This window comes from Brassica napus, chromosome A5 (assembly GCF_020379485.1).
Source record: "Brassica napus cultivar Da-Ae chromosome A5, Da-Ae, whole genome shotgun sequence".
Taxonomy (NCBI): Eukaryota; Viridiplantae; Streptophyta; class Magnoliopsida; order Brassicales; family Brassicaceae; genus Brassica; species Brassica napus.
The window spans coordinates 170,505-184,697 of record NC_063438.1 but is presented as its reverse complement, the minus strand read 5'-3'; the positions used below and the strand labels follow the sequence as shown (position 1 = coordinate 184,697).

The 14,193-nt window shown below is 41.3% G+C and overlaps 5 protein-coding genes across 5 annotated transcripts; 4 read left to right on the top strand and 1 right to left on the bottom strand.

The window, feature by feature from the left end:
* Positions 1 to 196: 196 nt before the first annotated feature.
* Positions 197 to 1,812, top strand: LOC106394379 (zinc finger protein CONSTANS-LIKE 13-like). The gene is made up of 4 exons (XM_048781183.1): positions 197 to 838; positions 911 to 1,087; positions 1,172 to 1,395; positions 1,493 to 1,812. The coding sequence occupies exons 1-4, from the start codon at positions 335 to 337 to the stop codon at positions 1,581 to 1,583; spliced, it is 996 nt and encodes a 331-aa protein (XP_048637140.1). The 5' UTR covers positions 197 to 334; the 3' UTR covers positions 1,584 to 1,812.
* A 213-nt stretch (positions 1,813 to 2,025) lies between these two features.
* Positions 2,026 to 3,202, top strand: LOC106450404 (protein NETWORKED 3C-like). Its single transcript, XM_013892050.3, has one exon. The coding sequence runs from the start codon at positions 2,398 to 2,400 to the stop codon at positions 3,052 to 3,054; it is 657 nt and encodes a 218-aa protein (XP_013747504.2). The 5' UTR covers positions 2,026 to 2,397; the 3' UTR covers positions 3,055 to 3,202.
* A 35-nt stretch (positions 3,203 to 3,237) lies between these two features.
* On the bottom strand, positions 3,238 to 3,920 carry LOC106450403 (classical arabinogalactan protein 26-like). Its single transcript, XM_048781184.1, has one exon. The coding sequence runs from the start codon at positions 3,918 to 3,920 to the stop codon at positions 3,495 to 3,497; it is 426 nt and encodes a 141-aa protein (XP_048637141.1). The 3' UTR covers positions 3,238 to 3,494.
* Positions 3,921 to 5,043: 1,123 nt separating this feature from the next.
* Positions 5,044 to 7,890, top strand: LOC106450402 (trafficking protein particle complex subunit 13). The gene is made up of 8 exons (XM_013892048.3): positions 5,044 to 5,712; positions 5,777 to 5,928; positions 5,998 to 6,205; positions 6,648 to 6,722; positions 6,818 to 6,934; positions 7,217 to 7,261; positions 7,351 to 7,449; positions 7,578 to 7,890. The coding sequence occupies exons 1-8, from the start codon at positions 5,110 to 5,112 to the stop codon at positions 7,596 to 7,598; spliced, it is 1,320 nt and encodes a 439-aa protein (XP_013747502.2). The 5' UTR covers positions 5,044 to 5,109; the 3' UTR covers positions 7,599 to 7,890.
* A 244-nt stretch (positions 7,891 to 8,134) lies between these two features.
* Positions 8,135 to 13,775, top strand: LOC106450401 (sister-chromatid cohesion protein 3-like). The gene is made up of 21 exons (XM_048781182.1): positions 8,135 to 8,296; positions 8,380 to 8,563; positions 8,683 to 8,795; positions 8,863 to 8,955; positions 9,043 to 9,206; positions 9,296 to 9,532; positions 9,615 to 9,759; positions 9,851 to 10,029; positions 10,120 to 10,265; positions 10,355 to 10,482; positions 10,596 to 10,772; positions 11,020 to 11,181; positions 11,272 to 11,472; positions 11,549 to 11,686; positions 11,773 to 11,967; positions 12,080 to 12,224; positions 12,298 to 12,404; positions 12,526 to 12,663; positions 12,765 to 13,030; positions 13,124 to 13,248; positions 13,386 to 13,775. Exons 1-21 carry the CDS (start codon positions 8,285 to 8,287, stop codon positions 13,613 to 13,615), a joined length of 3,285 nt encoding a protein of 1,094 aa, XP_048637139.1. The 5' UTR covers positions 8,135 to 8,284; the 3' UTR covers positions 13,616 to 13,775.
* Positions 13,776 to 14,193: the final 418 nt, after the last annotated feature.

Below are 14,193 nucleotides of genomic sequence, written 5' to 3'. Positions count from 1 at the left end.
TAGACTAATCCAGAGAGTGGGTAAAAAGGTAGGGGGGTCGTCCACCTTTTGAGGTCACGGGAAGCAGGAGAGAGTGTGTGTTCCACTGTATGCAGATTAGCTTATTGCCCAAGAAAAGTTGACTTGTCAAAAGAAATGGGCGTCACTGTAAACGTCACTTGGTTGTGACTTGTACACGAGAAATAAAAAGCTACCAATTAGGAAGAAAATATCGCATTTCCTTCAAAAAAAATATCAGATCCGAAAGAAGAAGAAGAAGAAGAGGTTGAAGATTCTTTCTTTCTCCTTCTTCATCTCTACCACAGGCAAACAGAGAGCCTTACGGTCTCCACAAATGGAAAAAGAAGAAGAAGAAGGAACCCATCTTCAGAACCATCGCACCTGCGACTATTGCGAGTCCTCGGTGGCTCTCGTCTACTGCAAGGCAGACTCAGCCAAGCTCTGTCTCGCCTGCGACAATCAAGTCCACGTAACGAACCAGCTGTTCTCGAAACACTTCAGGTCACTTCTCTGCGACTCGTGCGACGACTCTCCCTCTGCCGTGTTCTGCGACACAGAAAGCTCAGTGCTATGCCAGAACTGCGACTGGCAACACCACACCTCCGCGTCCTCGCTTCACAGCCGCAGACCCTTGGAAGGGTTTTCGGGGTGTCCTTCGGTGACAGAGCTACTGGCACTCGTGGGCCTCGATGACCTCACTGACAAAGCTCTGTTCCTTCCTCATCCCGGAGGAGGATCGGAGCAGACCCCTCCGCAGATCGTTAGCCTTAACGATCTCGTTGCTTCCGACGGCTCGAGTCACAATTACCGGGCCATGGATGTTCCTCCCCTCCCTAAGGTATATATCATATGCTTCTTTATAAATAAAATAAAAACTGTTTTTGAAAATTTATTTGTCTCTCTCTCGTAGAATCGCCACGCCACCTGCGGGAGACACAAAGAGGAGATGATCAGACAGCTCCGTGAACTCTCGAGATCCGAGCCTAGTTGTCTCAAATACGAGACCCTTGATGCTGATCTCGACACCACCGGATTCCTCTTTCTCGAACCGGGAAACGATCTGTTCTCTTCTACATTTGAATCTCAGGTATTGTTGTTTATTATCTGTGCTTCTTGGTCAGTTCTGGTGGTCTCTCAAATTAAAAAAAATCAAAAATCAAAATTTTGAAAGGTGAGTGGACTGAAATGGTTCGAGGATCAACAAGAAGACTATTATCCGTATTCAGATGATAATAATGTAAACCAGAGAGGCTGCTGCACTCACCAACAAGAGTCATCGCCCGTGATGGTTCCGGTTTCCACTAGTACTACTACGACAAGGTTGACACATGAGATCAACAGTCTTGAGAGAAACTCTGCTCTCTCTCGCTACAAAGCCAAGAAGAAATCTCGAAGGTAACTATCTTCTTAACCTAACTGCTTCCTCATTTATTATTCTTAATTTAGAAACACGAATTAGACACTGCGGGGGTTTGATCAAAATGTCTGTCAGGTACGAGAAGCACATCAGATATGAATCACGCAAGGTTCGTGCAGAAACCAGGACAAGAATCAGGGGACGTTTCGCTAAGTCACATCCATAATATCATGTTGACTGATGATAGTGGGTGCTTGGTTTCGTAGCAGGCAGGCAACAGGTCTTTGTTTGTAATGTCTTGTACATCTACTATGAGATGAGATGAGTCCTTTTTTACATGTACTATAAGCTAGGAGAAACATACATGTATCATTTCTACCAACCAAACTTGCTATGCTGTATAAGAAAAAGAAAAACGACCAGAGAGATGAAATCATATTCTAGAATTAGTACAATCTACTGTCTTCTCATGTTTTGCGTCTCTCTCTATTTGTATGGGACTTTGCCAAGACTACCAAAACTATGTACACTCACAGCTTAGACAATGAGGCCTAAAGACAATATTCTCTTCCAACCAAATACGGAGATAGCATGTAGGAATGATTCATTCACATGGTGCCGGAAGCTGCTAAAGCAAATGGTGAAGGCCTGGAAGGCAGAGATAGGGTACATGTAAGCAAGCAGAGGATTGACTCTATTAGTTTATGATTGATTAATCTCCCATTTGTATGGGATTTTGCCTCCGTCTAATGAACACTGCCTCTGTATAATGGGCTTTATTAAGGAGAGGGAAAAAGATTATGTTAATGGGCTTATGAGACCAAGAGAATCTACGAGTTTGATCCATACACGATACGTATTGATTGCCGTGAAATCTGGAAAAATTAAAAAAGAGAGAGTAAATTTCGAATCGAGGGGGGGAAGGGGGCGGACATAGAGATATTCAAAATTTGAAAACAGATTTACTGTGTTATTCGCACTAAACTGATAAGAAGGGGAGAGGCTATACGAGAGATAAGTGTTTTTTTGGTAAAGAAGAAATGGTTGGAGAGGAAGAAGAGAAAAGGAGATGGTGGTGGTTCGAGAGTCATCATCACAAGACAACGACGACGACGACCTCCTCTAAGCATTCTCAATGGCTCCATTCCACACTTGCAGAGCTTGATTCCAAGACCAATGCCATGTTGTCGCTTATAGAGGAGGGTGGTAACGCCGATTCTTTTGCGCAGCGTGCCGAGACTTACTACAAGAAACGTCCTGAGCTTATCGCCTTCGTCCACGATTTCTATCGTGCTCACCGTTCCTTAGCCCACCGTTTCCATCACCTTAAATCATCCCCTATCGACCACTCCCTTTCCGAGCTCCTTGATGATCCCCTTTCCGAGATTGAAGACCCTGACGACGAAGAAGAAGCTGTTGAAGACGCCTCCTCCACTTCGAAGAAACTGGAACAAGAAAGGTTGAAGCTCATCCAAGAGAATGATGCTCTGAAAAGACAGCTGCTAGAGAAGGACGAAGAGAAGAGAGAGGTCATTAGGCAGCTTTCCCTTACTGTTGAGACCCTCAAGGACGAGAACTTGAGTCTCAAGAGACGTCTTCTTCCCAGTGTGTCTCTCAAGAAACTCAGAGGTTTCCATCTCGACTACACGTTCCTCGGGAAGCTGTTCTACAATGGAAATGCGCCATCTTCATGGTAACCTCTGTGTACAATACTTTCTTTATGTGTTTGATTCACCACTCTTTTCTTTTTATGTAAGATTGAAACATCTAGTTTCGTCCTCTTTTGTAACCTGGATTATCGTAATTATCCTCTACCTACTTAATATGCATGTCTTATTTGTTCAATCACAACAAGCAAGCGACAGTTTCAGACAGCTACATGTGAGATATTTATTATTTATCATTTGGATCAATCAATTTTGATTCTTTTTGAGGCACAAGACCCATAAACACAAGTGTTACAAGTAGAACAAGTGCACCAGCCAAATGGCTGAAGTTCATTAGCAATTTTCATACGAACAATTAATAGAAAAGGTATAATAATAATATCAAATTACAAGGAAAATACATTGTTTTTGTTTTTGTTTTTTTGGCAGAGGATGATGTCAAGAGGGCCTTACTCTCAGTTTCTAAGTGATTAACTAGAGAATCTGGAGAAAGGTAGTAGCAGCAACATGGGGAACACAAGAAGCAGAGAGAGTGGTGACCAGACCAAAGACACAGAGGAAGATGCAGGCAGAGGAGACCCCACCGGAGAAGTGTCAAGCAGAGGATCACGAGCCACAGCATCTGGGTTTGGTGGACTAAGGCTTGAGGGGATTGTCGGCATGGCAGAAGATTCTGACGGAGAAGGAGACATTTCGCTCGAACCCGGAGTAGGGAACAGAGGAGAGATATCCGGAGACGTAGCCTCCGGAGGTGAAGCTGAGAAACTAGAAGGCGCTTCGGGTAAAAACGAAGGTGCAGCTGATATGGTGGAGAGCTGAAACTGTAGAAGCTCGGATGTTGAAGTGGGCAAACAGAGTGAGAGAAGGGTGAAGCCGACGAACAGAGAGACGCCCATGCTTTTCTTTCTTTCTTTCTGTGAATGAGTCTCTGGGAATGTTTCTTGAGAGACTTTAAGATGTAAAAAAGGATGAAAAAGGTATACAGCTATAGAGGTGGTAAAAGACAAGATTGGTTGGTTTGGTTGTGGACCTTTTGTTAAGGGCAGAGCACATGAGATGTGGATTTGTCGGGTTTTGATTTGTGTCGGAGTGTTTGTTTTGTTTTGATTGCTGAATAAAAACTTCACAAAGAAATAATTTAAAAACAGACAAACAAGTAGAGAGACCCGTGAGTGAAGCTCGTCCCCCTCGATATTGAAGTGAGTGCCAGCTTTAACTTGTTTCTGCAAACAATAATCTTAGTAAAAAGCTAAGCAGAGATTCTCTGGTAAATGTAAGAGCAGCAGGCATTTCATTTCTCATCAAAATCAGATATCGAAATGTATATAAAATGTTGACTTTGCTCTAAGATTCATGCTATGCTTTTCGTCATTACACTAAACTCAACACAAAGGCGGGCATTGTCATGCCAAATTTTCTATCAAATTCAATCTCCTAGAGATATGAAGAAAGAATGAAGTAAACTTGGAACAGATTTATAGTGCTGGTAAACTGTCTATGCTTGTTTCTGGCATGGGAGGTGGGAGTAATCAAACGCAGTAAACCTGAGAGGAAGCAACCATGGACGGATTCAGAGACTGATCAGTAATATAAAGACTCTAGCTTCGATTCATGAATGGAGAAGAGATGTGAAAGTGTTAACCTTTACTTTACGACGGCGTTGAGAAATGATGCATCGTGAAGCTTGGCAAGATCGAAATGGCATTAGACCATAATTAGTATTAGTGTCAAAAGGAAGTGATGAGAAGAAATAAATGCAGCCAATGCCATTGATTGGGGTTTAACGAGGTCAGCGACTTTTGGCGATGCGATGCGATGCGATGCGATGCGGTGGAGAGATGGAGGAGTATTGGAATTTAACGGCGAGTATCGGCTTCGGCGAGTATCGGCTTCGTGACTGGGGGATCTTAATATGGACGTTTTAAACATCAATGGGCCTGTTTTGCTTATTTTGAGGGCAGCCCAGAATGAGATTGTAGTATTCCATTCTATGGGCTTTTTATTATTATTAGCAGTAGTAAAACTAAAACAGACTATTAACAGCAGAGAAAAGGAGAGGGGTAAAATCGGAAGAGATCGGAAAGGATGAGCACCGGCGCGACGCAGGGACCGCACTCGCTCGCCTTCAGGGTGATGCGACTCTGCAAGCCTTCCTTCCACGTCGACCCTCCCCTCCGCATTGACCCTTTCGATCTTCTCGCCGGCGAGGACTTCTCCGACGATCCCGCTTCCGCCTCCTTGCTCCGACGCCATTTGTCTTCCGCCGAGGGCGTCGACTCCGATCTGAGTTACCGCAACAGATTCCTCATAAGCCACCCAACGGATCCAATCGGTCTCTCAGGTCTGCTGCTTCTGCCGCAGTCATTCGGGGCGATCTATCTGGGAGAGACGTTCTGTAGCTATATAAGCGTCAACAACAGCTCCACTTCCGAAGTCAGGGATGTTACCATCAAGGCGGAGATTCAGACAGAGAGGCAGAGGATTCTTCTTCTCGATACCTCCAAGTCTCCTGTTGAATCCATACGCACTGGTGGCCGCTATGACTTCATTGTTGAACACGATGTTAAAGAGCTTGGAGCTCACACCTTGGTTTGCTCTGCCTTGTACAATGATGCTGATGGTGAGCGTAAATACCTTCCCCAGTTCTTCAAGTTTGTCGTTGCTAACCCACTCTCTGTCAGGACCAAGGTTATCACCCCCATCTCTCTCTCTCTCTCTCTCTCCAGCCTTGTCTGATTGTTGCGCCTTGCAGGTTCGAGTTGTAAAGGAGACTACGTTTCTAGAGGCTTGCATTGAGAACCATACAAAAGCAAACCTCTTCATGGACCAAGTTGATTTTGAACCTGCCAAGCAATGGACTGCTCTCAGACTACATGACCCTTCCTCACAACATCCCCCATCCAGGTCTCTCTCCTTTTCACTGACTATCATCCTTACTTAATCACTGACTCTCTCTCTCTCTCTGCGTGTCAGTGATCTTGGTGGAATAATACCTAATCCGCCCGTTATAATCCGATCTGGTGGGGGCATCCACAACTATCTCTATAAGTTAGTCCCATCTGCTGATGTTTCTGGCCAAACCAAACTCCAGGGAAGTAGTATCCTCGGTAAATTTCAAATTACATGGCGCACAAATTTGGGTGAACCTGGTCGCTTACAGACCCAACAAATTCTTGGCGCTGTAAGTTACTTCATCTTTTACTATGTCACAAAACATGACATGAATATGTGCTTCCTTGTTTATTGTGGTCATTTTTGACACCAAGTCTGATCAAATAATTAGTTTAAGCATACAGACAGCCTTGCCCTGGATAAGAAGCCAATCTTGGATTTGGTTCCAGTTAGAACATCTAGGAAAATCGCTTTGCATTAGTATCATTATATAGCAGTACTATATACTCACCACCTTGCTCTATATATCTGAGATCGTTTGCTTGATCCAAAAATTTTCATTATAGCGGAAACAAACTAATGCATTATCTCTATTCTGTCAGCAAGTGAAAACACGTTTATGAATTTCTCTGTATGTCCTTGTACTCGTCATCTGTATGCTCATGCTTCAGCTTCAGCTTCTCATCTCATCTAACAAACTTCTTTCGCTGTAACACATTTTTTCTTCTCAGCCAGTGAGCCGCAAAGAGATTAATATGAGAGTTGTGGAGGTTCCAACTGCTATACACTTGAATAGACCCTTTTCGGTAATACCACTGATTTTCGGTAATGTTTGTAATGCCCAAAAGATTGGATTTGAATATACATTGTTTTTAAACTGAGCGTATAATGATATCCTTAGGCATCCTTGAATCTCACAAACCAAACTGATAGGCAGTTGGGACCCTTCGAGGTTTCACTGTTACAAGATGAATCACAAATGGAGAAGCCGGTTGCAATTAACGGTCTCCAGAAACTGGTATTCTATCTAAACACTATTTTCCCCTATTGTGTCTGCCTATTGATTGCATTTAGAAACTTTTGTAGTATAAAGTCACCATAAATCCATGTAGTTAGTCGTTTAAATTACACTCAACCATGTTCGGTTCGGTGGCAGAACTATGAATCACATACTGGCTATGCAATGGGCATTGAACCCAAACTTAAACATGACTACTAATTGAAGTGTTTTTGCTTCACCGTTGCACCTTTTTTTGTGTGTGTGGTACGAAAGAAAGTCACACCGTTGAAACTCTTGCAGATGTTACCAAGGCTTGAGGCATTTGGCTCCAGTGATTTCCAATTGGTAAGACAAAACTGACCATCTCCAAAGCTCTCAAGGGCCTTCACCGATTTTGGAACGTTTTAACACCGAATGTATGTAAATATTTACAGAACCTGATCGCCTCCAAACTGGGAGTCCAGAAAATAGGTGGGATCACAGCCTTTGACACAAGAGAGAAGAAAACGTACGAGCTTGTTCCAGAGATGGAGGTTAGTGTACTCCTTACAGTCTTTTTCATTGGTATCATCAACTCCCACATTTTTTCATAAATGAAATCAATGATATTGTTGATTCCCCACAATTGGATAATAACTGTTGTTGGAAATTTGTACTGCAGATATTTGTAGAGTCGGACTAGTAATCTTCCGAGGGATTGTTATTACTTCAAAGGTCTTGTGATTGCAAACACATGTGTGTCGTTCGAGTTTTTTTGTTGATTAGTTTTAAATAAATTTGGTTTGGTTATGCGCTTTTTAGATGCAGAAGAAAGAAGTAAAGGGCTACTAACATATTGTATCTTGTTGGATTATTTGCTTTTTTTTTTTAAAGTTGATTGTTGTTTGTAATTTGTTAATCAAGCTATAGACATGAAAAAAGATGTATTGGTTTTTTCTTTGGCAGACATAGAACTACAACGTTGGTGGTTTCGATTTAGCTTTGGCTTTAAAATGTTAATCCCAATGTTTCTATTCAACTAAAGCAAAGATACAAAATTTTGCTTTAAAATCGAAAATGTAAGAAAAATGTAAAACCTGTTTGTTACTGTTATCACTTATCAGCATTCGAAGTAAATAGTGATAGCATATTTGATCTAGTGAAAATGCAAAATGTCGCTAATATTATTCACTAGTGAGAAACAGTTGCACCATAATTGGGAAAAAGAGTTACCAACACTCAGCTGAAAAGGGAAAATAAAATAAAATAAAAGAAATTGAGAGGGGATATTTTGTTGGCATTGGCGGGAGGGAGGGAGAGGAGGACTTTACCAATTCCAGTCGCGTTAGCAAACCCTAACTAAGGTAGAAACAATTTGGGTCCGGAACCATGGAAGGCGCTGTGAGTCTCCCCCCTTCCCTTTCTCTTTAGCTAATTACTATTATGCTTCGTTTCCAATTGAATCCTCCGCTGCTTTTGCGTAGAAAAGGACAAGAGATCAGGATCAGGATGACGACAACAGCGGCGGCGGAGAGAATCAGAATCAGAAACAGGAGCGGAGCACCAGCCAAGACCAGAAGAGCCCTGAGCTCGATGATGACGATTTCCAGGAAACCCGTCCTCAGTCCAAGCGCAGTCGCACCCTTCCTTCCCATCAGAATCTCATAGGTAGGAGGAGATCTCTGGGGCTCATTTATCTATTAGCTCAGATTCACTTCGTTTCGGCTAGATAGATCCTCCTTTTCATTTTGAGTAATCAATCTCTGCTCCTCATTTGTTTTGAACAGAGGTTGTGAAAGGGAAGGTGGATCTTATTCCTAAAGCCGTCAAGATCTGGGTTGAAAGATATGAAAACTCTCCTAACCTTGCTACCTCTGAACTCTTGTCCATGCTCTTTCAGGTGCTTTCCTTCACTCTTCCCCTTCCTCCCTCTTCATTTCTCTCATCCCTTCCTTTTTTTTTGTTAGGCTTGCGGTGCTAAATACTCCATCAAGGAAGACCTGCTTGATGAGACTGACGTCGATGATGTTGTCGTTGCCCTTGTTAATCTTGCTAGATCCGTACTATCATCTCTCCCTTTTTCCCCTTTTCTCCTTTATTGACAAACTTTCCTTATTATTATTCTCTCCTTTTGATTGTGCCTCTAGGGGGAAATTGAAGATTATCATACTTCTAGAAAGAAGGAACACAAGAACTTCAAAGAAAATCTTGTTTCTTTCTGGAATTGCTTAATTACCGACTCCCAGAATGGACCCTTGTTTGATAAACTCTTGTTTGACAAGTGCATGGACTTCATTATCGCACTCTCATGGTTTCTCTTCATTCTTTACTACCTTATCCCTCCCACTCCCACTCCCACTTTTTTTATATATTCATCCTGTTTTTCTACTTGTATTGCAGTACTCCACCTCGAGTTTACCGCCATACTGCCACGCTTATGGGTCTCCAACTTGTCACTTCCTTTATTTCTGTTGCCAACACTCTCGGTTCCCACCGTGAAACCACCCAAAGGCAATTGAATGCTGAAACCAAGAAAAGACCTGACGGCCCTCTTCTTCACTCCCTCAACAAAAGGTTGTCTCTTTCTCACCAACACATTACTACTTTGGAGGACATGATGCGCAAAATTTTCACTGGGTAAGAAGATTCCATTTCCATTTTACCCTCACGAACATGTAATCCTTGCTGACCAAATTCATTATTACATCTTTTCTTCTAGGTTGTTTGTACACCGATATCGAGATGTTGACCCCGATATTAGGATGTCTTGCATTCAGTCTCTGGGCATTTGGATCTCTTCTTATCCTTCTCTTTTCTTACAAGATCTCTACTTAAAGTATCTTGGATGGACGCTTAATGACAAAGTAAGCTCCTTTCTTCTCTCTTCAAGATTATTTATTATATGTATATTCGTTATTGTGTCACTGATCTTCTCTCTGTATTCAATTATCGGAGGCTGCCGGAGTGAGGAAAGCTTCTCTCCTCGCATTGCGAAAACTTTATGAGATGGATGAAAACGTCCCCACTCTTGGTCTATTCACTGAGAGATTTTCCAATCGAATGATCGAGATGGCTGATGATGTTGATTTGTCTGCAGCTGTCTGTGCTATAGGGCTTGTAAAGCAGTTGCTAAGGTATTACCCTCGATATAATTTTCCTTTCACCATATATATATATATGTTGGAATGCCCTGCATTAAATGTAGATCTTTTGTTGTCCTACAGACACCAGCTGATTCCTGATGACGACCTTGGCCCTTTGTACGATTTACTTATTGATCAACCCCAGGAAATTAGACGTGCCATTGGAGAGTTAGTGTATGACCACTTGATCGCACAAAAGTTCAACAGTTCTCCATCCGGTCTTACAGGTTTTCCCTTTATATCAGCCAAATTCTGAGCACTATGATTTTTTTTTTCAGTGACAACTTGGTTCACAGCTATCACATCCTATTTTCAGGTCATGATGATTCTTCCTCTGAGATCCATATCTTCAGAATGTTACAAATATTACGGGAGTTTTCCACAGATCCAATCTTAAGCGTTTATGTAATTGATGATGTTTGGGAGTACATGAAGGCCATGAAGGTAGGTCTAAGAGAAATTCCTACACTGTTACACATTCATTATGCAGTTGTGTACCTACTATGTCACTGTTGCACATTTATTGTATCATCTTCGCGATGCTGCTTTTCTTGCAGGACTGGAAGTGTATCATCTCTATGCTTTTGGATCAGAATCCTCGGACTGGGTCTACTACTGACGAAGACTCAACAAACTTGGTCAGACTTCTGTTTGCGTCAATCAGAAAGGCTGTCGGAGAGAAGATAATCCCTTCAACGGATAATCGAAAGCAGTATCACAGTAAAGCTCAGCGAGTAAGATTCTGTCTCTGCTCTTTCTGAGAAATTTTCTTATTGTGCCGATGATATGACGTCGCAAAAGCAGTAGTCCATATACCAATTTCTCTTTTTTTTTTTAAAAAAAATTATTTTCTTGAACTATACCATGAGGGACAACTGCACTAAAATGGACTACTGTGTTCCATTTTTAGTCTTTGTTACTCCCGTTTCGTTCTTGATTATGAAAATAGTGACATTGATGTTTCATTGCTGTGAATAACAGGAAATGTTTGAAAACAACAGGAAAGATATAACGGTTGCAATGATGAAGAACTATCCACAACTTCTACGTAAATTCATGGCTGACAAAGCGAAAGTGTCATCTCTGGTGGAGATTGTTATGTTTATGAAACTCGAGCTCTATTCTCTTAAACGACAGGAGCAGGTGGCTAAAAGCATTTTGTTTCATATAGGATGCTCTTTTCCCTGTTATCGACCTCTCTTAGTGAAATTTACATTTTGTCCCCTGTTTCAGAGTTTTAAGGCCGCCGTCCGATTAATTAAGGATGCGTTTTTCATGAACGGGGAGAAGGAAGCACTAAGATCTTGCGTTAAGGCTATAACATTTTGTGCGTCGGAAAGTAAAGGGGAACTTCAAGATTTTTCCCGTGGGAAGCTTAAAGATCTTGAAGATACGCTTTTCGATAAACTCACTTCTGCAATTAAAGAAGTCAAGGTATGTTTTACTTCCTTTGCCGATTATATTTGTACTCTGTTTTACGGATGCTATCTGACATCCGTTTTCTGTGCAGGATGGAAATGATGAATACTCCCTCCTTGTAAATCTGAAAAGGTTGTATGAGCTTCAGTTGTTAAAGCCTGTTCTTGGTGAGAGCATGTACGATGAGCTTGCTATGACACTCCATGATTTCAGAAATTTGGACGAAGAGGTGGGCAAGGAAATTCGTTTAGAGCTATTACTATATCTTATTGTTTGTCCCTCACATCTCTAATGAAACGATTGCTGGTTGCCTAGGTTATCTGTTTTCTCCTCCTGAACATGCATATGTACGTGGTGTGGTCTCTGCACTCCGTCGTAAATTGTGAAACTGTCTCCGAAGCTTCCTTATCTTCCCTTATATCAAAACGCGATATCCTGTTTGCGGAGCTTACTTACTTCCTAAATGGAGTTGAGGAATCGAGAAAATATGGTAATCAGCTAGCTCTCAGGGTAAGATGATTTGACGTTCCGATCTAATAGACACATGTCCTTTAGTGTATGTGTTTGTGTCATCTAGCAATGAGTCATTTTCGCCTAACCAATGAAAACTTCAATGCTGCAGATTTGTGCTTTACTTGCGGAAGAGTGGTGTCTTTTTAGAAAGTCAACTTTTGAGTCTAGTAAACTTGAAATGTTAGGATATTGTCCAGAGAGTGTTATTCTCAAGAAATTTTGGAAACTCTGTGAAGAAATTTTTAACACATCAGGTGAGTATGATTTGCTTTGATCATTTCTTGATTTTTCAAGTGACGTACTTACGTTTGCTGGACTTTGAAACAGATGAGACGGATGAGGAGGATGAAAATAAGGAGTATGTTGCTGAGACGAACAGAGATGTTGCAGCCATTGCTGCCTGCAAGTTGGTTAATTGTGGTGTGGTGCCGAAGGTAATCACCAAGTGCATTGACCATGCTGCTGTAAATATTATAGTTATCAGTCATTAGCCATGTAGTGATTGATGTGTCTTCTAAACAAAAGCTATGTAATTTTTCTTTTTGTCTGTCGCAGGACTATCTAGGACCAGAGATAATATCTCATCTTGTTATGCATGGACCTAGTGTTACAGAAGTCATAAAGAATCTTATAACATGCTTAAGGAAAACAGAAGATGACATCTCCAGTATCTATATGGAATCCTTGAAAAGGGTAAAGCTTTTTGCAGAGAATATGGAACGTTGATGATTATTTTAGGAAGACACAAAGTTTAGTATTCGAAGAAAAATTGCTGACACTAAATAATTGGGCAGGGATATCAACGGTATGAAAGCGAACTTTCTTGTGACGGTGGAGAATCAAGAGTGGAAAAATGTCTTCAAGTGTGCCGGGAGCTTGCTGGTCGGCTATCAGGAATGTATGTTGGTGCTGCTCGCAACAAACACAGACTGGAGATTTTGAGCGTGGTCAAGGAAGGTGTTGAGTTTGCATTTAGGGACGCACCGAAACAAATGTTGTTTCTGGAAGTTGCTATCCTTCCATTTGCAACGAGACTCTCAGTGCCGGACATCATTGACATGTAAGACTGGCAAATTCTTTGAGCTAGTAAGTAGGAAGCTAGTAGATTAACAAAATAACCTGAATTGTGTGTTCTTGTTTGGTTGCTGAGCAGTAAGAGGGAGGTTCAGGGGCGTATAGTGCATGTTAATACAGATGAAGACCCCAGCGGATGGCGTCCTTGCTTTACCTTCTTAGAAACATTGGAGGAGAAATGCTTAAAAACCGAGGATGTACAAGGTATGTTATATGTGCACTTGGACATCGTCTGATTGTTTAATCAAAATCCGGCCAATGAGTGTAGTCCTACATAACTTGAATTAGAAAAAAAAATGTCTGAATGGATTGTTTGTGACGTTTGGGATTTTCTTTCACAGACGACAAGGAAGGAGTAGCTGTAAAACGAAAGGGACGTCCCAAAAAACGTGCTGAAACAGAGCGAAAGAGACTGTTTGATGAGGAAAGTGGAAGCGATGAGGATGAATCCATCAGTGGTGGCTCGGACAAAGAAGACAAGGGAGATTTTGTAGACGAGGACGCTCCTCTTATTGAGACAATCAGGTCGGCTGCAAGACGGAGGGCACTAAGAGGCGAACGGTCCAAGTGACAATTGACTCGAGAGTGTACGGCTATCGGTTTATTTGTATGTGCTTTTGGACAGATTAAAGTGTTTCTAGTATTCTGTTTGATACAATGTAGGAGAAACGAAACAAAACCTTGCTCTGTGTTTTATGAATGGTAATCTAAGTGTTTGTTTTAAAGGTTTATTGGTAGATCGATCCAGACAATACCATGAAAATGTAAAATCTATAACAAGGAAAAACTGAAAAGCATAAAATCAAGAAAAGTAAAAGAAGCAAACATAATTTGCATTGATCGGTTGATTGATTCATCATCTCTCTCAGCAATTTTCATCTTCGGTTTCGTATAAATGTGCCCATGTGAGGGAGTAACAATTTTCTTTAACAAAATCCTGCGTGATGTCTTACAAATTTATACATATATATACACATATCTTTAACAAAAAAATAAACGTAATCTTTAATTTAATAACATATATAAAGTTGCATTCTGAAAAAGAGAGCCAAATTATAAATCAATTATTCACATTTAGTTATGAAAGATAGAAGAATAATACATTAACAAGACTAAAATTTTGTATTTAGTGAAAGGTCTATACAATTA

Excerpts from the sequence above, each read along its gene's own strand:
- LOC106394379 (XM_048781183.1), top strand. The coding sequence starts at position 335 with ATGGAAAAAGAAGAAGAAGAAGGAACCCATCTTCAGAACCATCGCACC. Across the intron at positions 839-910 it reads ATGTTCCTCCCCTCCCTAAG|AATCGCCACGCCACCTGCGG; the intron begins GTATATATCATA and ends TCTCTCTCGTAG. Across the intron at positions 1,088-1,171 it reads CTTCTACATTTGAATCTCAG|GTGAGTGGACTGAAATGGTT; the intron begins GTATTGTTGTTT and ends AAATTTTGAAAG.
- LOC106450404 (XM_013892050.3), top strand. The coding sequence starts at position 2,398 with ATGGTTGGAGAGGAAGAAGAGAAAAGGAGATGGTGGTGGTTCGAGAGT.
- LOC106450403 (XM_048781184.1), bottom strand. The coding sequence starts at position 3,920 with ATGGGCGTCTCTCTGTTCGTCGGCTTCACCCTTCTCTCACTCTGTTTG.
- LOC106450402 (XM_013892048.3), top strand. The coding sequence starts at position 5,110 with ATGAGCACCGGCGCGACGCAGGGACCGCACTCGCTCGCCTTCAGGGTG. Across the intron at positions 6,206-6,647 it reads CCCAACAAATTCTTGGCGCT|CCAGTGAGCCGCAAAGAGAT; the intron begins GTAAGTTACTTC and ends TTTTCTTCTCAG. Across the intron at positions 7,450-7,577 it reads AGCTTGTTCCAGAGATGGAG|ATATTTGTAGAGTCGGACTA; the intron begins GTTAGTGTACTC and ends TTTGTACTGCAG.
- LOC106450401 (XM_048781182.1), top strand. Across the intron at positions 8,956-9,042 it reads TTGTTAATCTTGCTAGATCC|GGGGAAATTGAAGATTATCA; the intron begins GTACTATCATCT and ends TTGTGCCTCTAG. Across the intron at positions 11,968-12,079 it reads GTAATCAGCTAGCTCTCAGG|ATTTGTGCTTTACTTGCGGA; the intron begins GTAAGATGATTT and ends TCAATGCTGCAG.